Source organism: Anolis sagrei, chromosome 6, assembly GCF_037176765.1.
Source record: "Anolis sagrei isolate rAnoSag1 chromosome 6, rAnoSag1.mat, whole genome shotgun sequence".
NCBI classification, from domain to species: Eukaryota; Metazoa; Chordata; class Lepidosauria; order Squamata; family Dactyloidae; genus Anolis; species Anolis sagrei.
The window spans coordinates 23,986,329-24,010,251 of NC_090026.1; the positions used below are offsets into that span (position 1 = coordinate 23,986,329).

At 43.6% G+C, this 23,923-nt stretch overlaps 1 protein-coding gene across 1 annotated transcript; it reads right to left on the minus strand.

Moving 5' to 3' along the window:
• Positions 1–1,847: 1,847 nt before the first annotated feature.
• On the minus strand, positions 1,848–22,021 carry LOC132778004 (serine protease 27-like). The gene is made up of 5 exons (XM_060780592.2): positions 21,955–22,021; positions 15,222–15,384; positions 6,209–6,483; positions 4,623–4,792; positions 1,848–2,224 (listed from the first exon to the last, which is right to left on the minus strand). Exons 1-5 carry the CDS (start codon positions 22,019–22,021, stop codon positions 1,991–1,993), a joined length of 909 nt encoding a protein of 302 aa, XP_060636575.2. The 3' UTR covers positions 1,848–1,990.
• Between the last annotated feature and the right edge of the window lie 1,902 nt (positions 22,022–23,923).

Here is a 23,923-nt window from a genome sequence, read left to right on the forward strand (position 1 = left end):
CGATGTAAATATCTGGTGTTTTCTTGATAAGTTATGGACAAACCAATCTCCTTGTATGTGAAAGATTACATGTTTAAAAAACCTGACACCAGAGAAGAAATTAATTAGTTGTTTTTCATATTGTTCACATTTATTGACAGGATATCGGCACAGAAAGTAAACATCAAAAGGAGTTATTTTAATTTTTTTTTCATATTTGTATTACAGAGACTAAAACATCACACAGTTGCCCCTCCACAGCAAAAGATTCTGCATCCATTGATCCAACTATCCATAGCTTGAAAACATTTTTTTAAAAATCTTAAAAGCACAGCTAGATTTTACTATTTGATATGAGGGGCACTATTGTATATAATGGGATGTGAGCATTCAGAGATTTTGGAATATGAGGGTGTCCTTCAACCAAACCTCAGTGGATATCAAGGGTGTACTGTGCTTTAAGTGTTATGGGAAAAAATCCTAAGTAAAGGTTCCCCCTAACATTAAGTCCAGTTGTGTCCGACTCTGGGGGTTGGTGCTCATCCCCAGGGTCGTAGCCAGAAAAAAAATTCGGGGAGGGTTGACAATTTCAGCCGGGGGGGGGGGGGGGTGTTGAAAATTTCGGGAAGGGGGGTTGAAAATTTCGGGGAGGCTTGAAAATGGGGGGGGGGGGGTTGAAACCTGCCTCCTAGCTCATGCTGAAGCAAAGAGCACAGCAGGGGCCAGAGCAGCCTTCAATAGCCTGCAGCTCCGCCCCTGTCAACCACCTCCACCAAGTCTGGCCTCCTTAATGAGAGCATTCAACATACACACACCCAATTTGGTTGCTTCACTACATCGGCTATTGCTGCAAGTAATGAAAGTGTGAATAAATTGTCAATATTTCCTTGAGATAGTGCTTACAGTTCTGGAGGGACTCTTAATTTTTTGCATCTCATAGACTTAGCATGGGGATTTGGTTAACCAGTTAAAATTCATGAGTAAACCAGGTTTTTTAAAAAATTCTGAAACATTTCGGGGGGGGGGGGGGTTTGAACCCCTAAAACCACCCCCTCACTACAGGCCTGCTCATCACCATTTCTAAGCTGAAGAGCCCTCATTGTCTGTAGACACTGCCAAGGTCATGTGGCCAGCATGACTGCATGGAGCACTGTTACCTTCCCGCAGAAGCAGTACCTATTGATCTACTCACATTTGCATGTTTTTGAACTGCTAGGTAGGCAGAAGCTGGGGCTAACAGCAGGAGCTCACCCCACCCTCTGGATTTGAACCACTAACCTTTCAGTCAGCAAATTCAGCAGCTCAGCAGTTTAACCTGCTGTGCTACCAGGGTCCCCTAGAAGTCCTAAGCGTGATTTCTGGGAGTCTCTCCATATTTCATTGTCCTTTAAGTGTTATGTGAAAAAATCCTAAGTATTACTGTTTATCGCCAAGCTCCAGAGTTTGATATAAAAATCTCAGGATTTTCTCCAAGTTACAGGTCTCAAAGACTTGGGGGAGGGAGTTGAAACAGATGATCCAAATGCATCGCAGTTCATCAGAATGAAATGCACAGGGAAGTTTTTGATCTATATAGTTAAACCTTTTTGCTTCTTTCTTGGCCACAGAAGTCCATTCTCTCTTCTTCCAGTGATTAGTTAGAACTTTGCTTCCATTTGAGAAGAAAGCATTCATGTGATTCCTCCTCAAAATGGCTTATGAGGGCTATGCTTTGGGGATCTTCTATCAAATTTAGGTAATCTTTTTAGTTTTTCTCCTTTACTATACCAAGACAGATTTTATGAAAGTTTTTATTTACTTTTAATCTTGCAAGATCATCCTGAGTAATTTCTCTTGCTTCCTACCATGAGCTCACTGGCTATGCAACATTCTGTTTGATATACATACTGATACTCCTATAATTATTTGTGAAAATCTGGGCCATAATTAAACTGAAACACTATCAGTCTTCCCTGAATCATGACATTCCATTTAATGAGTGGTGAGGCAGAGGTTGGAGAGCTCAGGGATCTCACATGAGGGTCCATAGGAGAGGAAACATGAGGATTGCAAGAAAGGGTGCATTTTGTGACCCACTATTGGGATCTCTACCCTCCAAACCAGCTCTGATCCACGTGGAATAGTAAGGCACTGATGCGTAGACACCGGGGTAGTTGGGCTTGGCACAACCTACGCCCCAACTCACAATTCCAGCCTGGAACCAGCTTTCTTGTACTTTGCAAACCAAAGGTCCTCCAGAGTCACCCTGTGGAGGGAAATGATGGTTGGTGAGACATGTCAGTTGCAAAGAATCTGAAGATCACATTTGGAATGCTGGGTAGGTGAGGGTATGGACCAAGCTTACTCCGTTCAGCCACACCCTCAATACAAACAATGGCATCCATTGGAGTAGGTGAAGTGTGGCCACATATGCCCTAAGATCAATTTTTGTGTGTGGCTAGGGGTCATTTTCCCCTAAAACCACCAAACTGGAGAGCTTTCTCTAGGTTTTTTCCCCCTTTCTGGGGCCATTTTAAACCTATGAGACATCTTTTTCTGGAATAGGAAGTGAACAGGAAGTATCCAATGGTCACTTTCAGTTGCACTACACTCCTAAAATTCATTGGCAGTCTCTCCTATCCAAGCACAAACCAGGGTAGACTCTGCTTAACTATGAGACTGATTTTGTGCTCATAAGGTATTCGGGCACTTTGTACTAGACAGAGTGAAATTGGTAAGAAATAGTTCACTCATTTTGCTTTCACTCTCCCTCATAATGCAGTTGAAGGAAGCCCTGAAAAGCTTTCTGGGTGCAAACATGGTCTCTAAGCTGAAAATGTGTTCCCCATCCTTGAGTTATGTCATGATATCTTTCCCTGGGCTTTAATAGAACCACAGGAATCTAAGGAGCCTGCAGTTCAGGCAATCAGAAAGATAATTGTATATACTCACATATAAGCCTAGAAAGTTCCAAAATTGACCCACAAAACTGGATTGACTCATCTACAAGTCAGTGTAAATATTTTATCTTAACTCTAATCACAAATGGAACCATATTCTTTTCTGAGTAGAACATTGAAATGCAAGAACTAAGCCCATTTTGGGAGAACCTAAAAGAAGCACTGACCCCTTCTACTTCCCCTTCCATGGTACCACTGCTGGCTTTTTGGATGCCTGGGCAGGAAAATGGCACAGAAAACCAGGGGTAGTTAGACTTTCCCCTTTCTGTAGAATTATCCTCAACTTATCCATGGGTCATATCAAACTTTATACTTTGCCCCCCCCCCCCCCTACCCTTGACTTACTCATGAGGTCAATCTATTCATGAGTATACATGGTACAAAAGAAAAAAAATCAATGTGTCTCTCAAACATTTCTTGGACACCCTGTATATATGGCACACACAAAAAATTCCATATGTAAGCATTTCAGCAGAATTTTCCTCATTGTGTTTTACCAGTAGAGGAAATACTTTGTTGAAAGGGACTCCTCTGTGGTGGCACCACAGTTGTGGAATTTCTTTCTTGCAGAGATTCAATTGGTGGCAATCTTGAGCTCATTTTTGTGCCAAAGGTAAACGTCACATGGTTGCATTACACCATGCAATACAGTTTTTGTTCCTTTATTGGTTCTATCATAAAAACATGGCAAAAGTTTATTGAACTGCAAAAAACTTTGTTTCTATAGGACATCCTGCAGCACATTTTGCTATAGTTTTTTTTTAAAAAAATGAATATCTCATAGGACTTAATCACACTTACCAATCACATGACCTCCCTCAACTTCTGGTGGAGACCTTGCCCCCAACCGGTGTGGAAGCATCCTAGGGTATTTCTTGTCAACACAGAAAGGCTCCATGTTGTGCTGGCCCTATTGAAGCCAATGCATTTCTGCCCTGGTTGGGCAATGCTTCCCCTGTACAATGGGAGAAGCATCACTGCGCCGGAGTAATGTGTGTGATGATGGAGTTGATGGGGGTGTATATGTGATAAGGTCCTAGGCCCGTTGCAAACTAGGTTCCTGCTGGAGAAACCCTTGCTAGCAAGTCCCTGACGTCATGAGCCTGCGCCTCCTCTCCCCGCCCCTTTCTCCACCCCTTTCTCTTTGCGAGCGTGGTTTTTCCTTTGCTAGGGCAGCATTGCCCGCATTTTCTCTCAGTTGAATTCTGCCCAACTGAGAGAAAATGCGGGCAATGCTGCCCTAGCAAAGGAAAAACCACGCTCGCATGGAGAAAGGGGCAGAGAAAGGGGCGGGGAGAGAGGCGGAGTCTCGTGACGTCAGGGACATGCTAGCAAGGTTTTCTCTCGCAGGAACAGAGTTTGCGACGGCTCTTAGAGTCTCACCAATTCAACATAGATTGTGGCAGTCACAAAAATGAAGTTTCTGGAGCATAAGGACTACTTTCAAAGTAAGTACTGCAGAACTAAACAGCAAATAATAATAATATTTTTTCTAATATTGTTACATAGTGTTACTTAACATTTGTTATAACCATTTTATAACCTGTTTTTAATTGCTCAATGATTAGATATATATTTAACCTTTTTGAAAGATTGCTATTATTTATTGTATTATTGTAGGTGCCCTGATGTCTTTTGGATATAGGGCAGGATATCCAATGACAGACAATGGCTCACTGAAGAACAGGTGATGGAGCTTCTTACCTGGCAAGAATCTTTCCCCCCTCTTTCATAACCCGCACAGAACATATCAGCCTTCACAGGATTTGAGCTCAGGCCTTGGACTGGACGCTTATTATAATAACTGTTGCAGGTTTCTCGTTTGATGAGAGGCAGGTTCACTTCCTGGAGGGTCATTGGCTTATTTAATGGCACTGGAGGGGAGAAAAAACAGAGCATGCTGACAGGAGACCTTTGATACATAGAGGGAGGACATCCATATTATTAGTAAGAAAGCAACCTGTAGAAAAACCAGTGCTCTCCTGCCTCACTCTTGTCCCCACTCCCATCTGCCACTGCCTGCTACCTCCCCACCCCAAATTTCCTTCCCTTGTTTCATGCAGCCAGAGAGTTGAGAACCAGATGCAGGAAAAGAGAGAAGATGGGCCTCCTTTTCTGGACATAGTGAATGCAACTGAGGCATTTTGGCAAAGTGCATTGCCTGAATGCCTGATGGGCAAAAGAAGAGAATGTTGCAGCTGCTTCCACCCATCTCTTAAATGGGGGTGAGTGCCCACTGCCAACACTACTTCACATGTGCAGCACTTTAGAGACTGAGAGAATGAGCTGGTAGCATAAGCTTTGGTGGACTAAGAGCAGATCTATAGTGACTCCAAACCTGGGGCCAATACAGTGTGCTGGATGTCAGACAGGCCCTGGACTTTGTAACCCCCAGCTGCCATGGAGTGGGGAGAGAGTTTTGGGAGGCCACCCCTCAGCCTCCTGACACGTACCCTGATGCCAGTCAGAGTGATGCAGAGCCAAAGGAGGGAGAGAGGTGATTGGGGGAGCATGAATTCATCTCTCCTCTCCCCTTCCCATCGTAGTGCTCCCCATTGACCTTACTGACATCACAGCAACTGATAGAGAATGGACGAGACCTGTATCACAGCTAGGGACCACCACAATATGGAGCTAGGGTTGGGTAGGGCCTGCCATCCCATGTCCCCAGGCTGCCTGAGTCCAAGGAATGCAGGATGGCTGTTGAAACAATTGTGATTGGTTCCCTTTGGGAAGCAGTCCAACAATCCCCACTGGGCATACGTTGGGGCAGAATTCAGACTTTCCCTGACTTTGGGTAATGTGGGGAAATGCTATGTTGCCCCGTGTTACCATTCAGTACAGTGTGTGATTGTTGTGGAGCTGAGCTTCATCTACACGGATCTAAGAGATCAATGTCTACTTTCTCAGATGGATGGAGCGAAGTGCCTAGGAACTCCATATGTGAATAGTTATTGAAATGCAAAACCTGTGTATATGGTGATGAGGTGACAAGTTCAGTGTCTTTGAATGCTACTTCACAAGATCTCCTTGAGCACTTGCTGCTGCCACACTTCCCCACATGGACTGTGCAGAAATCTTAATATGAATCCCTCATTCTTTCTACAGTTTCCTGGGATATTGGTTTTAAGCTACTCTGGCAGCTTTAGTAAGCTGTAGACCCCAGGCTTCTTCCACTTCCTTACAGTTCCTAGGGAAAGGAGCTGAATTGTCTCTCTCACCTGTAAAGTGAAATATTTGTCATAAGAGTCAGCAGAGGCTGAGTAGGCATGGCGAAGAATATTTCTCACCTTCATATTGTGTATTTCCCCATCCTGTCACCCAGCAATCGGTGTTTGCATAGAATTCTGCAGATGACTCTGGCAGACAAGCAGGGAGGATGTTGTTGGTGAAATCCACAGGGGACGAGAGTTGAAGTAAAGCGACATCCCCGCTGGAGTCATCGTCACCATTGTAGTCATTATGGAGGATTATCCTTTTCACACGTCTGACTCCCACATCATTTGAGAGGTTTAAGAGTTCATAGGCTCCAAATAACAGGAGATATTCATCAGGGTTTGTGGCTCTATGAATATAAGAAAAAAATGCAAGAACTTGCAGTGCTAAGTTTGATGTTTCTTTGAGACCTGTAAAATTTCACCTGTTGTGCTGCTGATTGCCAGAATACTTGGGATACCAGAGAGCTATGATCAGATAAAGTCAAATAATCTTATCACTCAACTACACTAGGCTAGGAGTAGGAATCGAGTAGTTGTTGAGATGTGGAACTGTGTAGCTCCCATTAGCTGTGATGACTTGTACATAAATTGTTTTTTTTAGTGGAAAATGATAGGAAGGCACATATGCAGAGAACAGAGTACTATTTGGCAACCTACGGACTGGGCATTTATAACTGATTGAAAGATCTTCAGGACATGCGCTTATAACAGCCCATTTCAGCTCTTGCAGACTTGGGGTATGACTGTCTTGAGGGAGTCCATCAACCTGGAGCCCCCCCCTCCCCTTTCTTATTGCTTTTCATCTTTTCTGGTGAGTCATGTTGTTTTATGGTATATGGTATATCTAAAGTATAATAGAGGAGTGAGGTTGAATGGGCCTTTAGAAGCATTGCTGATAACAAAGCAGCAGGAGATGATGGGATCCCAGCTGAACTGTTTAAAATCTTGAAAGATGATGCTGTCAAGGTGATGCACGCCATATGCCAGAAAATATGGAAAACACAAGAATGGTCATCAGATTGGAAAAATCAACTTGTATCCCCATACCAAGAAAGGGAAATGCTAAAGAATACTCAAACTTTTCTACAGTGACACTTATTTCACATGCCAGTAAGATAATGCTCAAGATCCTGCAAAGAAGACTCCAGCAATAAATGGAGTGAGAGTTGCCAGATGTACAAGCTGGGTTTAGAAAAGGCAGAGGAACGAGAGACCACATTGCCAATATTTGCTGGATAATGGAGAAAGGCAGGGAGTATCAGAAAAACATCTATTTCTGTTTTATTGACTATTTTAAAGCCTTTGATTGTGTGGATCATAATAAATTGTGGCAAGTTCTTGGAGATATGGGAATACCAAACCATCTTGTCTGTCTCCTGAGGAATCTGTATAACGACCAAATAGCAACAGTCAGAACAGACCACGGAACAACCTACTGGTTCAAGATTGTGAAAGAAGTACGGCAGGGCTGAATACTCTCACCCTACCTATTCAACTTGCATGCATGATGTGCGGTGCTTGATGAATGCAAGGATGGAGTTAAAATTGCTGGACAAACATTAGCAACCTTAGATATGCAGATATACCATTTTGATGGCTGAAAGTGAGTAAGAGCTGAGGAGCCTTCAAACCAAGGTAAAAGATGAAAGTGCAAAAACTGGTTGCAGTTAAACATAAAAAACCCTCAAGATTATGGCAACCAGATTGATTGATAACTGGCAGATAGAGGAAGAAAACATGGAGGCAGTGACAGACTTTGTATTTCTAGGTGCAAAGATTACTGCAGATGCAGACTGCAGCCAGGAAATCAGAAGACGTTTACTTCTTGGGAGGAGAGCAATCTTGATAAAATAGTGAAGTGTAGAGACATCACATTGCCAACAAAGGTCCACATAGTCAAAGTAATGGTATTCCCCGTAGTAACCCATGGATGTGAGAGCTGGACCATAAGGAAGGTGGAACGAAGGAAGATAGATACTTTTGAACTGTGATGCTGGAGGAAAATTCTGAGAGCACCTTGGACTGTTGAAAGATCAAACCAGCCCATACTCCAGGAAATAAAGCCTGGCTGCTTACTGGAGGGAAGGATATTAGAGGCAAAGATGAAGTACTTTGGCCACATAATGAGAAGACAGGAAAGCTTGGAGAAGATAATGAAGCTGGGGAAATGGAAAGAAAAAGGAAGAGGGGCAGATCAAGAGCAAGATGGTTGGATGGTATCCTTGGAGTGACTGGCTTGTCTTTGAAGGAGCTGGGGGTAGCCACAGCCGACAGGGAGCTCTGGCGTGGGTTGGTTCACAAGGTCACAAAGAGTCGGAAGCGACTGAACGAATAAACAACAAAAAAGTACAATAGTGTCTGTTAATCATTTTTGTAGGGGAAGTTCGAATTTAGCCCAAACCTCTATAAATCATGCCACCCTGTTATAAAAAAGCATAGCATAGCATAAAATACTTTTTTAGTTTTTTATTGGAGAAACAAACTACTATAAAAGTGTACTCACTAGAGGGAACAATAAAAACATCCCAGTAGTTAACAATTTTGTATTTCTTTCACTTTGCAAAGCTCAGAATAGAATCACTGTACTGCAAACTACTGTATATGTTCTGTTGCCAGAGGTGAAGTACCAGATGGCACTTTCTGTATATGTAAAGATTTTCTATATATATTTCAGATTTCAATATTAATGTCAAAAATACATAGTATGATTTTACATAGGATTTGTGCTACATTAGAACAGTAAAGACAAATATTACCTAAGTAAAATAAACATTAAATATTAAATAACCTGAAAAATAAAATAAGGTGTAAACACTAAACTAATCTGGGAATCTGCTATTGCAACACATCTCATATTCAAGCCACGGGATCTTACTTAAATGTTGGTGGAAAAAAAATAAGGTTCTTCACTGTATATGAGACAACAGGTTTGGGTGGCCTCGGGACAGAATGACAACACAGATCTCTCTTTTAACATAAGGACATTTCCAGTAATTCCAGATGGAATGCTTTGGTGATGATGTTGTGGTTACCCTCCATCCTTTTAAAATTACTCTGTCTAAAGCAGAATTATGAGTCAAACTCATATTCTGTAAATCAATTTCCCCCCTCTATTTTGGGGTGGGTGGTAGAAAGGGCATCAACAAACCTCTCTCCCAAATTCACAGTCCTTCCCCTTGGTTAGGGATGTAATTCTTTTTTAATTGTATTCTTATATGGAAAATAAGTCCTGAACTGTGAATACCCCAATTATACAAGGATTCTCTTCATCAGAATTCCCCAACACCCAGGAAACATATTTTGATAGATTTTCAAATATTTTTCCTCTCTATCCTTGTTCCACACAGTCAGGTGATCTGGATGAACTGACAATGTCCAACTTTTTGAAGAGTGCACTATCTCTTGACTCCTCCTCTGCTATAGTTACCTATTGTTGCTTTTGTGCGAGGTCGCAAACTGCAGCAAAATTCAAATGTTATAACTTATATTTACCAAGCCAGAATATGGATTTTGCACTCCCACCCCACATGAAACAAGTATGTCTTTTGGCTGTCATCTCAGAAGAGAAACCAGTCATCATGCCACCTTGTCTTATCAAGTTGTTGACTTGAGCCTAGCAATTCAATTTGAAGAACTTGCCACAGTCCTTCATTTTCTTGGTTTTCTGTTGCAGACCCATTAGCTCAAGATATTTTGCTGCTTGAGAGTGAGAACAAGACAGAAATCCATACCTTTACACCTACATAGGTCAAATGTATCAGGAGAATAATTTGTCTTCTCTGTTGCTGATCAGGCAACTCAATACGGTGCAGTGGTTTGAGACTTGGACTATGAGTCTGGAGAGCAGGGTTCACCACTCTGTGAAAACTCTCTTGAGTGAGTCACACTCTTTGGGTTTTAGAGGACGGCAATAGTAAACCACCTTCTGAATAAATCTGGTCAGGAATTTCCCTTTAGGTTTGCCATAAGTCAGAAATGACTTGAAGGCACAGAAGAGAGCAGTACGTGTGAAAAAGATCTTGGAGTCCTCGTGGACAACAAGTTAAACATGAGCCAACAATGTGATGTGGCGGCAAAAAAAGCCAATGGGATTTTGGCCTGCATCAATAGAAGCATAGTGTCTAGATCTAAGGAAGTAATGCTACCCCTCTATTCTGCTTTGGTTAGACCACATCTGGAATATTGTGTCCAATTCTGGGCACCACAATTCAAGAGAGATGTTGACAAGCTGGAAAGTGTCCAGAGGAGGGCGACTAAAATGATCAAGGGTCTGGAGAACAAGCCCTATGAGGAGCGGCTTAGGGAACTGGGCATGTTTAGCCTGAAGAAGAGAAGGCTGAGAGGAGATATGATAGCCATGTATAAATATGTGAGAGGAAGCCACAGGGAGGAGGGAGCAAGCTTGTTTTCTGCTTCCTTGGAGACTAGGACACGGAACAATGGCTTCAAACTACAAGAGAGGAGATTCCATCTGAACATTAGGAAGAACTTCCTGACTGTGAGAGCCGTTCAGCAGTGGAACTCTCTGCCCCGGAGTGTGGTGGAGGCTCCTTCTTTGGAAGCTTTTAAGCAGAGGCTGGATGGCCATTTGTCAGGGGTGATTTGAATGCAATATTCCTGCTTCTTGGCAGGGGGTTGGACTGGATGGCCCATGAGGTCTCTTCCAGCTCTATGATTCTATGATTCTATGATTCTAAGAACAACAACTGCTGATCAATAATCCTTTCATTCACATCTGATAGCAACAGGCTAGCTTGTTGCCATTGAGGGGAAGGCAGATTGCCTGGAAAGTCATATTGACCTTAGCCCTCCCCTACACTGCCATATAATTCAGATTATCAAAACAGATAATCAACACTATCTTCTTTGAACAGAATTATATGAGTCTATATGGCAGTGTAGAAGGGGTCTTAGTTTGTGTCTCCAAATCTGCATACTATTTCCTATGATATAGTGATCTCATAGCTAGATAGTGGGCCTAGTGCCTTCTGTGTGCTTAGGTATATACTCTAGTTTAAGACGACTCGGATATAAGTCGAGGCACCTAATTTTACCACAAAAAACCTGGGAAAATGTATTGACTCGAGTATAAGCCGAGGGTGGGAAATGCAGCAGCTACTGCTAAATTTCAAAATAAAACTAGATACCAATAAAATTACATTAATTGAGGCATCATTAGGTTAAATATGTTGAATATTTTTGAATATTTACATAAAACTGTAATTTAGGATAAGACCGTCCAATTCTGATTAAACCATTATTCTAACCTTCTTCAATGTAAATGTGCTTACTTATCTTTCCAATAATAATAGAGTGAAATAATAAATGTAATATAATAATAATAGAGTAAAATAATAGAAATGTAATAATAAGAGTAATAATAGAGTAAAATAATAAATGTAATAATAATACATAGAGTAAAATAATAAATGTAATAAAATAAGAATAGAATAAAATAATGTCAATGTAATAATAACAATAAAAGAGTAAAATAATAAATGTAATTAATAATAGAGTAATATAATAAATGGAGTAATAGAGTAATACAATAAATAGAGTAATATAATAAACTAGCTGTGCCCTGCCACGCGTTGCTGTGGCCTATAGTAAAACTTTTCAAAGTAGAGGTAGGTATCTGGAGTGTTATGAAAGAGAGGTACCTACCTATTCCTTCCCCCTTTTTCTCCCCCTTTCTCTCCTTTCTTCCTTCTCTACCTCTTTCTTTCTTTTTTTCCTTCTTTCGCTCCTTGGTTTCATCCTTCTCTCTTTCCTTCATTCCCTCCCCCTTTCTTCCTTTGCCTCCTTTCTTCCCTCCATGTTTCCTTCCTTCTTTCACTTTTTATTTTCTTTTCTCCTTCCTTCTTTACCTCTTTCCTGCCTTTCCTTCCTTTTATTTTTCTTTCCTTTCTACTTTCTCTTTTTCCTTCCTTCGATACCTCTTTCTTTCCTGCCTTCCCTCCTTCCTTTCTTCCTTCCCAATGCTTACCCAACCCTTCTCGTGCTTTCTGTTGGGTCATGGGAGTCCTGTGTGCCACGTTTGGTTTTTTTCCATCGTTGCTGGAATTCAGAATGCTTTGATTACAGGTAAACTATAAATCCCAGCAGCTACAACGGAGGGGGGTGGGTGGAGGAGGAGTGCAGGGGCGGGGCGTCGGTGGGTGTGGGCGGGGCTTGGGCGGAGGGGGTGGGAGGAGGAGTGCAGGGGATGGTTTTTGCAGTTTGAAGGGGGCGGGGCTTGGAGGTGGCGTGGGCAGGGTAAGATGGAGGAGGGATGGTTTTTGCAGTTTGAAGGGGGCGGGGCTTGGAGGTGGCGTGGGCAGGGTAAGATGGAGGAGGGATGGTTTTGGCAGTTTGAATTTTGAGTAGGGCTTACCCAACCCTTCTCGTGCTTTCTGTTGGGTCATGGGAGTCCTGTGTGCCACGTTTGGTTTATTTCCGTCGTTGCTGGAATTCAGAATGCTTTGATTACAGGTAAACTATAAATCCCAGCAGCTACAACGGAGGGGGGTGGGTGGAGGAGGAGTGCAGGGGCGGGGCGTCGGTGGGTGTGGGCGGGGCTTGGGCGGAGGGGGTGGGAGGAGGAGTGCAGGGGCGGGGCGTCGGTGGGTGTGGGCGGGGCTTGGGCGGAGGGGGTGGGAGGAGGAGTGCAGGGGCGGGGCGTCGGTGGGTGTGGGCGGGGCTTGGGCGGAGGGGGTGGGAGGAGGAGTGCAGGGGCGGGGCGTCGGTGGGTGTGGGCGGGGCTTGGGCGGAGGGGGTGGGAGGAGGAGTGCAGGGGCGGGGCGTCGGTGGGTGTGGGCGGGGCTTGGGCGGAGGGGGTGGGAGGAGGAGTGCAGGGGCGGGGCGTTGGTGGGTGTGGGCGGGGCTTGGGCGGAGGTGGTGGGAGGAGGAGGAGTGCAGGGGCCGGGCGTCAGTGGGTGTGGGCGGGGCTTGGGCGGAGGGGGGTGGGAGGAGGAGGAGTGCAGGGGCGGGGCGTCGGTGGGTGTGGGCGGGGCTTGGGTGGAGGGGGGTGGGAGGAGGAGGAGTGCAGGGGCGGGGCGTCGGTGGGTGTGGGCGGGGCTTGGGTGGAGGGGGGTGGGAGGAGGAGGAGTGCAGGGGCGGGGCGTCGGTGGGTGTGGGCAGGGCTTGGGCGGAGGGGGGGTGGGAGGAGGAGGAGTGCAGGGGCGGGGCATCGGTGGGTGTGGGCGGGGCTTCGGCGGAGGGGGGTGGGAGGAGGAGGAGTGCAGGGGCGGGGCGTCGGTGGGTGTGGGTGGGGCTTCGGCAGAGTGGGGTGGGAGGAGGAGGAGTGCAGGCAGCATGGGCAGGGTAAGATGAAGGAGGGGGCGGAGAGATGGTTTCGACAGGGCAGGAAGCGGCGTGGCGGGGCTTGGACTGGGGGAAGAGGGTGGCAGGGTTAGAAAGGGGCGAGGCTTGGCAGCGGCGTGGGTGGGCTTAGCAGGGGGAGGGGGGAAGTTGCGTGGTGCATGTGTGGGCGAGAAGGGGGCGGGGCGAAGTTGGATGTCGGTGAACTACAACTCCCATACTCAAGGTCACGGAGGGAAGGGGTGGGGCGAAGGGAGGGGGCGGGTCTTTCCGGAGGGGGTGGAAGGAGGAAGGAGTGAGTCAGGGAGGGAAGGGGTGGGGCGAACGGAGGGGCGTGTCTTCAAAGTCTCCCCCTCCCTTCACCCCACCCCTTCCCTCTGTGACTCATTCCTTCCCTCCTCCCTCCCTCTCTGGTTACACGCCCCCTCCCTTCGCTCCACCCCCTCCTTCATCTTACCCCTCCCACGCTGCCTCCAAGCGCCGCTGCCTCGCCGCGCCGCATCCCCACCGGCGTGTCTTTCCGGAGGGGGAGGGAGGGAGGGAGGAGGGAAGGAGTGAGTCAGGGAGGGAAGGGGTGGGGCGAAGGGAGGAGGCGTGTCTTTCCGGTGGGGATGCGGCGCGGCGAGGCTTGGAGGCAGCGTGGGAGGGGTAAGATGAAGGAGGGGGTGGAGGGAAGGGGGCGGGGGGAAGTTGCGTTGTTTGTGTGTGTGTGGGCGGCGACATGTTCGTGCTGGGCGGGGCGAGGGAAGTGCTGAGGGCGCATTGGCCGTTCGGCCATGTGTGCGCGTGAGCTGGAGACTTTGCTCCAGTGCGCATGCTCAGTTGTTTTGCCATTTTGTGAGTGTGTTGTTGTGTTGTTTGTAATTGTGAGTGGATTAGTTTGTACCGAGTGGGTTGTCCTAGGGCCATGGCAATTTTGGTGCAGTTTCGTTGGGGGGGTTTAGAGTTTACCTGTCCGGTATAACCAACCTAACAGATTTATATATATAGATGGAGCCCCTGGTGGTGGAGTGGGTTAAAGTGCTGAGCTGCTGAGCTTGTTGACCGAAAGGTCATAGGTTCGATTCCGGGGAGCGGCGTGAGCTTCCGCTGTCAGCCCTAGCTTCTGCCAACCTAGCAGTTCAAAAACATGCAAATGTGAGTAGATCAATAGGTACCGCTCTGGCGGGAAGGTAACGGCGCTCCATGCAGTCATGCCGGCCACATGACCTTGGAGGTGTCTATGGACAACGCCGGCTCTTTGGCTTAGAAATGGAGATGAACACCACACCCCAGAGTCAGACATGACTGGACTTAATGTCAGGGGACAACCTTTACCTTTAAAAAATATATATAATAAATATAATAATATAGTAAAAATAAATGTAATAGAAATAATAGAGTAAAATAATGTAAATATAATAATAGAGTAAAATAATAAATGTAATAATAATACTAACAGAATAAAATAAAAACTTTGACTTGAGTACAAGCCAAGGGGGACCTTTTTAGCCTAAATAAGGGGCTGAAAAACTTGGCTTATACTCAACTATATACGGTAAGTTTGCATTATATATGGTAGATATGGTATATACTGCAAATTTGCTAGCCAGGTTCTTGGCTTGAGGACTAGCTTGTCTTCAAACCAGAAGTTCCCTTCACTCATCTGTCATCAGATTCCTCTCTCCTGTGAATTCTTGCATTGCTCAGTCTGGCTGGTAGACACAGAACTTGAACCACATCTCTGAAATGAATCTGGAGAAAATCTTTATAAATGGCTAGATGATAACATTGCCCAAATACCTACTTGTAGAAGCAGTGTGCTGCTGACAACACCCACTCCTTGTCTATGAGAGAGCCTCCACATATAAAATAGGTAGAACGTAAAACGGTGACTTGCCAAGGCCATGCCCCATTTGTGGCTGCTTGGCCCCCAACAATCCGTCCGGAGATCACTGGTTGTCCACAAACTGTAGAGGAAGAAGAAACAGGACAGTTGTTTATTTTCCAATATTTCACAGATGAAAACTGGGACACATGTGGTCAAGCAATATCAGAACGTTTTCAGAACGTCAAAAAGTTATGAAATGAAATGCAAAGATACAGAATGGGGAATGCATGGGATTTTGGCCTGCATCAATAGGAGTCTAGTGTCTAGATCCAGGGAAGTCGTGTGCAGTTAATTCCCTACCTGTTAGGCTAGGAAAGGCCTAGAAAAGTAGGCCCAAGAAGTTCAGCAGCCATTTTGGAAAGGGTGCCATTGGAATCCATTTTAGTAACTCATTTCCTGAAAGGGGCATGTTTAGAAAGAGCAGTTTTGGAGGGAAATGAGGGAAGATTGTAATTGACTGAGTTAGAGTGGGCGGAGCCTAACTTGGCAAAAGAAAAAAAAATGACTTTAAGGGATGTTTTAAAACCCTGTCAGGCAGTCTTGACTGGGAGAGTCAAAGAAAAAGGAGCTGGGAGTTAGGAGTGGTGGAGGGTTAGTGAGAGAGGTCTGAAATTGGTCTGTTGGCTAGCAGAGATAGCTCGTGAAAAGATTTCTACAGTTATTAGGGAGATAGCTGGTGGAGGAGTGAAGAGATAGATCCAGGATAGGACTATCTGTACTGTGTTTAGAATTACTTTCAGAGAGGCAATCCTGTTAGTAAATTCTGTGGAGGGAGAGAGAAGTGTTCCTGTGTAACTAAGTCTGAACTGCTTACTGTAACCACACGCTTTTTAAGTCAGTACTCTGAAACAGCTAAACTTTATACCTGAATTGTTCCAGTTCTCTTAAATAAACATGATTGTGTTGTTGTTCACAACATCTGACTCACGTGTGCCTCTGTGGATGAAGTTTTAAAAGTAGTTTCCTGAAGCAAACAAGGGCTTATGAGTGCTTTTAAGTTGGGTGGTGGCCAGAGGGGTTTTCAAAAGGTTTTTTCGGCCAGAAGAAAGTTCCAGCTTTCCTTGCAGCTTTTTGTTTTTGGGCTTTTAAAACATATAAGCCACATTCTAATCACAAGTGGTGTTCAGACTTTTTTAGGGATTTTATCCTCCCAAATAAAGGCCCCACCTATTATTATTATTATTATTATTATTATTATTATTATTATTATATCATGCTACCTCTCTATTCTGCCTTGGTTAGACCACACCCAGAATAGTGTGTCCAATTCTGGGCTCCACAATTGAAGAGAGATATTGACAAGCTGGAATGTGTCCAGAGGAGGGCAACTAAAATGATCAAGGGTCTGGAGAACAAGCCCTATGTGGAGCAGCTTAAAGAGCTGGGCATGTTTAGCCTGAAGAAGAGAAGGATGAGAGGAGACATGATAGCCATGTATAAATATGTGAGAGAAAGTCATAGGGAGGAGGGAGCAAGCTTGTTTTCTGCTTCCCTGGAGACTAGAACATGGAACAATGGCTTCAAACTACAAGAAAGGAGATTCCATCTGAACATTAGGAAGAACTTCCTGACTGTGAGAGCTGTTCAGCAGGGGAACTCTCTGCCCCGGAGTGTGGTAGTGGCTCCTTCTTTGGAAGCTTTTAAACATAGGTTGGATGGCCATCTGTTGGGGTGCTTTGAATGCAATTTTCCTGCTTCTTGGCAGGGGGTTGGACTGGATGGCCAATGAGGTCTCTTCCAACTCTATGATTCTATTAATGAAGGATAACACACAAACTTTCATCCTCTAATTCTGTGCCGAGTTAATTGAATACAAACTATTTTTTAAAACTTTGAGCTCAGTTCTCACCAATTGAAATAAAAACAAAGGATAAAAGTGGCCGCAAAGAAATCTCTCATTGTGGCCAACATTCCATCCTTAAGGAACTGTTAGCTGAGCTGTTTCGAACCATCCTGCACAACCATTCGGCAGCTTGCTGTGAAGCATTTGCTTGGATCTTTCAAATAAAGTTGCTCTGATCCATTCTGACTTGGACACCGCTTTAACAATAGACTCTAAAGATGTAACATGAGCACCTGCTTGTCCAGTTTTAATGGATTCATTTCAATTGGTGCAACCTGAGAACATGGACAAAACTTTGGAGAGGTGAGAGTAACCAAATGCATCCTAGACCAGGGGTCCTCAAACTAAGGTCCGGGGGTCGGATACGGCCCTCCAAGGTCATTTCCCCAGCCCTCGCTAAGGATCAACCTAAGTCTGAAATTACTTGAAAGCACACAGCAACAACAACAATCCTATCTCATCAGCCCAAAGCAGGCCCACACTTCCCAATGAAATACTAATAAGTTTATATTCGTTAAAATTGTTCTTCATGTAAATTATTGTATTGTTTTAAGTGTTTTTTTGCACTACAAATAAGATATGTGCAGTGTGCATAGGAATTCATTCGTGCTTTTTTCAAATTATAATTTGGCCCTCGAACAGTTTAAGGGACTGTGATCTGGCCCTCTGTTTAAAAAGTTTGAGGACCCCTTGTGACTATGTGTAATTTTATTTCTATGGTTATGTGTTGTTTAAACAGTAGTTAATAAATGGTAAGTATGTAGGATTATATTTTGTTAGAGATAGGTGCTGGTTTGGCTTGAGCAGAGTTGCCATAGCAACGGGGGCGGAGCCAACTGTCACTTCATGGGGCAGCTGTTTGAAAGTGGCAGTCTGTGACCGGTAGAGTTACAGGGAAGACTGATTTCTCTAGTGGGAGAAACAGGGAACTAGTCTGTGACCAAAGAGTTACAGGAGAAGGTAGTTGATCCTGTGGTGTGTGGAAAACCATCAGGAATGCTATAGTTAGAGAACTATAGGGAAGACTGGTTCTTTAATATTAAGAATCAGGGTTTGGCTGGGAGCCAATTCTGTTAAATAAGCCTTTTAGCTTATTTGTTTTTATTAGGACAGTTGTCCAGGAAAGATACATCTGCTTGAAACCTTTTAAAGTCTGTCCCTAAAGTTACTCATGAAACCTTACTAATGTAATCTATCAAGATTTGTGCCTCTTGTGAAGAAACAATCGAATCTGTTATACCTTGCTTGTTCCAATAAAATTGTTACTGTTCTCCTCAAGTCTTGCCTGATACAGTTTCTCCTAAGTCAAACAGCCTGCATAAGTAGAAAAACCAAACCAGGGACATTAAACGCCACGCTATCAAATAAATAAATACTTCTGTAACTAATAGTCCCTTTATAAACCAACTCCTAAGTTGATGCTGAGAATTACAGGCCTCACAAATTTGGTGGCAGTAATTTTACCCTCCTTCACACCCCTATCCTAGACCCTTGTCCATCCTGGCTGATAAATGAGGCCAGTGGGGGTTTGACAGAGTGGGTGAAGGTGGTGGTTAATGCCTCCTTACTAGAAGGCAAGATTCCGGTGGGCCTAAAGGAGGCTATTATCAAACCGCTGTTGAAAAAACCATAACTGGACCCCAGCCAACTGAACAACTTTCAGCCAGTTTCCAATCTCCCCCTTGGAGGTCATCTCACAACTCCAGGTGTTCTAGGAAGAAACTGATTATCTGGATCCATCACAGTCTGACTTCAGGCCTTGGTTTCCTTAGTGGATGATGTACGTAGGGAACTTGACAAGGGAACTGTGTCCCTGTTGGATCTCTTGTTGGGGGACACTTGCTCGGCTCCAAAGTCTTTGTCCTGTGGGGTCCCACAGGGTTCAATACTGTTCCCCATGTTGTTCAACATTTGATCAGGGAGATCATCCAGAGTTTCGGAGTTTGAAATCATCTGCAGCAACACAAATGACGACTGCAGGACTAGGTACCATGTTTTAATGGTTTTATGGTATTCATATGTTTTTATCTGGATGTTCCAGCTGGTTTTCAACAATGATTAGTCCCTACGCCTTTCCCTTTCTGTTCTGCACTTTATTGACTTCCCCAGCCCTATGATACACTGTGGCCAATCCTTTTATAGTTACCATGCCCTTGCCCAGTCCTTTTATAGTTACCATGTCTATTTTATAATCCTGGCCATTGGTATTTTAAACCCGTCTGATGGAGATATAATGAAACTGGTTTTTAAGCATTTTTATGTATGTTTTAGTAGGATTTTATGCTTTATGATGTTTATTTTTAATTTGTCTCTATGGTTTTCCTTCCTGGCAATCGAATATGTTGGAAACCACCCTGAGTCCCCTTGCGGAGATAGGGCGCTATACAGGCCCGTAGCCAGGATTTTGTTTGAGGGGTGTGTGTGTGTGTGTGTGAATTTTTTCAGGGGGGGGGGGTTTCGGGGGGGGGGGGCTGAGTCTGAGTGAAAGAGGGTCTACCCTAGCAAACCCTTTGTATCATTACCCCAATATCCCCATGCATATAGGATATATTGAGTATGGTGATCAGATCATGATAGGAATAAACATAACAGTTTAAATAATGCACCAGTAAGGCCTTTTCGCGAACCACAATGAGAATTTCGGGGGGGGGGGGGGCTGAAGCCCCCCCCAGGCCCCCCCTCCCCCGGCTACATGCCTGGCGCTATACAAATAAAGTTGTTATTATTACTATTGTTATCTGATTTATTGTTTTTATAATGTATTGTATTGTATAATGTTGAATATGCGGCATTAAATTTTGCCATATCTGTAAGCCGCTCTGAGGCCCCCTTGGGGTAAGAAGAGCGGAATAGAACTAGAGTAAATAAACAAATAAAAAAATAAAGTTGGAAGAGGCGTTGTGGGCCATCCTCGTAGGGCTAAAACATATTGACATGTTCCTTTTTGTGCATTAGAAATCAATCCATGTTTTTTCATGTTATTTCTTCATCTTGTACCAAATTTTAAGGAAGTAATTTATACAGTTTGCCAGCTGAGGTATACACATAATTGCAACTTTTGAGAGAGCAGGCAATGGAAAAATCTTTATTTTTTATTTTCCATTTCTTTTTTCTGCTTTTGACTGAAAGCCACATCTAGAATCACATGTTGGATGCAGCTCAGTTATTTACTTACAATATGTTAGAAACATTTGTAATACTCATCTCTAAAGGTGCATAAAGAACTGATGAATTAAGGGAGATCTTGTTTTTTTTTTTTAAAGGATGGGATTATTTTGAATTCTGACCTCCTAATTCGATGCATAAATGTTTTCAAAAAGGCAGACCACTTACCTACTGATGAGTTTGCAGCACCTGAAAATATATATAAAAAGAGAAGATATTATGGGTAAATAGGATTTAGATTGTAGAAAATGTACCACAGCTTGACTGAGAAATCTATGGATCCTGTCTACACTGCCATATAATGCAATTTGAACTGCATTATAATGGTCAATATAGACTCATAATGCAGATTGAACTGCATAGAATTGGATTATATGAGTATACACTGCTATATAATCCAGTTCAATGTGCTTAATCTGCATTCTGAATTATATGGCAGTGTAGATGGGGCCACAGTGTTCCATTTCACTTAAACTGCAAAATGATGGTTAGCTGAGATATTGCGCCATGAGTTAACATTGGTTCAGTATCCTGGCTTTTTTCAAAGGAAGTAACTATAGTTGTGTAATTTGAATGAAATGGAAAAATACAATATATTAATTTAGTTGGAAAAACAAAGGGGTTTCTGTGGTTTGGGCAAAAGTGACTGCCTCTCCGTGGCATGCAGTGTGCTTTTGCTTGACCATTGAGAGAGCCTGGTCTTTGTGATGAGACTAAGCAATACTTTTTTACTCAGATGATTCTGAGCATTAGAATAAAAAAGTCTCATGTGGATTCCTGTTGTTTACATTTCTGAATAGAGAGAAAGGATTCCCCGAAGTACAGGGGCAAAAGGCCACTATATACAAAAAAATTGCAGTTATATAATCATGAGAAAATACATCAGATCTATGCTGCAGTACTACAACATTATATGTACTAATACCTTGTACAAAGTATACTTAAGAGAATACATTGTGTATTGTATACTTTGTACAAGCTGTTAGTACATTGAATGTTGTAGTACTACAGCATAAATCTAATGTACATTCTCAAGATTATATAACTGCATTACTTTTTGTGTTTAGTTTACATTTCTGAACCATCAATAAAAAGGGGAAAGTATGTCTTATGCTATGGACCACCAGCTGCTCCAGAAATTATGTGACTTCTGGGAGTCTCTCCTCCTATTTCATTTCAGAAAAGAATTCTTAGACTACCCTGTGAGCTGAGTTGTTATAGGTTTTTTCAGGCTATATGGCCATGGTCTAGGGGCTTTATCTCCTGACGTTTCGCCTGCATCTATGGCAAGCATCCTCAGAGGTGGTGAGGTCCTGTGAGCATTTCCCATTACTCTCAATGGAGCCCCTCCGGCGCAACTGAGTTAAACACTTGTGCCGGCAGGACTGAAGACCGACAGGTCAGAGGTTTGAATCCAGAGAGAATGTGGATAAGCTCCCTCTGTCAGCTCCAACTCCCCATGCAGGCACATGAGAGAAGCCTCCCACAATGATGGCAGAAACATCAAAACATCTGGATGTCCCCTGAGCAATGTCTTTGCAGACGGCCAATTCTCTCACACCAGAAGTGACCTGCAATTTCTAAATTGCTCTTGACACACACACACACACACACACACACACACAAATTACCCTCAATCACCTTGTGCTGGAATCAGTTGCAGCAACCATACAGCCAGCAAACAAGGCACAATTCGAATTGCCCTCATAGTGTCTGCAATCCTGTTATGAAATGTGGCTTAGCTGCAGTCAGTTCCGGACAACCAAAGTTTTTCTCCAGTTCCAATTCCTTCTGGTACCTGAACAATAAGATTTTTAAAAATCAACTGTGACATGGGTACTAATATCTCACCTCTTTCAGTCTGAAGATGTAGCTTAAAAGGTCAGTGTTTCTGAAACTTTGGGGCCTCCATCAGTAGTGCGCCAAATCACATATACTCCAACCATCGTTTGGATGCCTCAGGTAAAACGTGAGACAGGTCCTGTGTTTTGGGTCTGGAAGGGTCCCTAGTCTCCTGTCTTCTGAGGTATTAGCTATCCCTCCCAATTTGGTGTCATCTGTAAACTTGATAAGTATGTCCTCTAAACCTTTCCTCTGTGGCCATCATCTTTTCCCTGCACTGATTAGAGCAGGGGAAGGGAATGGCTTGCTCCCATATTGCTTCCACCAAAGTGTGATTGACATGTGAATATTTATTTCAATGTCCAGAAAATAATGGAAGTTATGATGCATACTATGTATGTTCCAGAATTTGTAGTTAAGTTGTAGACATCACAGAGAAGGAGGCATTTGATGATATATTTGACTAGCACTTACACCTCACCATTTCTCATCCCCAAAGGGGGGCTCAGGGGGGCTTTCAATCCATGGCAATCAATGCCAGATTCAGACAATATCAGTAAAATACAGTATTATAAAACTGTAAAAAACATATACATATCAATTAAAATAGTCTTTCAAGTGATTAAAACATATCAAACATAGCAAAAGTCTAGCACCAACTGAACTTTGTAAACATTACATTCAAATTGCAGGAAAGGAGATTACACCTAAACATTAGGAAGAGTTCCCTGATGGTAAAAGCTGTTTGGCAGTGGAATATGAGGTGTGGCAGAGTCTCCTTCTCTGAAAGTTTTAAGCAGAAGTTGAATGGCCCTCTGTTGGGGGTGCTTTGATTCTATGGTCCTGCATGGCAGGGGATGGACTGAATGGCCTATGTGGTCTATTTCAGTTCTATGATTCAGAGGCATTTTAAGACATTGCAAGGCATGACTGGCATAAAAGAAGAAATATAGAGTTGTTAAGAGGTTGGGGAGACCGCTCAATAGCCGAGCATTTGGACCTATAAGCGGAAGATCAGGAGCAGAACAGAAGATAGCTGGCACTTTGAGCTGTGCCCCCCAAAGAACCTAGAAGTCAATACAAATAAAAAGATAAAAGATATTTAGGATATAAAATTTGGCTCATAACACTGTGCTCAATGTCTCCACAAAGACAGAGGTCCTTTCAAGGCCTTTCCCTCCACCAGTCCCAAATGGATTTCACAGAACTTATACTTACCTCTTCTCAAGATCTTCAGAATTGAGTGAGGTGGAAGCAAATGGAATCAACTCTGTGTTTCTTGCATCCTGTTCCTTTAGGTGTGACTACCTATGGTGATGTTTAGCAACGGTAACTCCAGGTAATGACATCATTTGAGTTGTGATTGGTCCAATGTCAGTACTTCATGATCTCTTTGAAAGCTATCCAGGACCTAATAAAAACTGATACAGTGCCCTCTTATTACTGAGACTGTAGGGGAATGTCTCAAAGTCCACCTGAGTCTTCTATTAAGATGGTTGAAGTTCAGGCAACAATTTTCCAATGAAAGTGTGTCCTTTGGACCTTGATCGTTGGCCTGAAGCAATAGCTCTCACCTCCAGCAAGGTTCCTCCTTTGTATTATCATAGAAAGCAAGGAAACCAATGAAAGCTCTGCCTGGTTTTCCAGGTGGAAATGTTTCACTTCTCATTTCATATGCAAACTTTTTCTGTGTCGGACTCAGAATATAGGCAGGGTCATAGTTTTGTAATCTTATTTACTTTAGATGGTATCAGAAGGTTCAGCTACA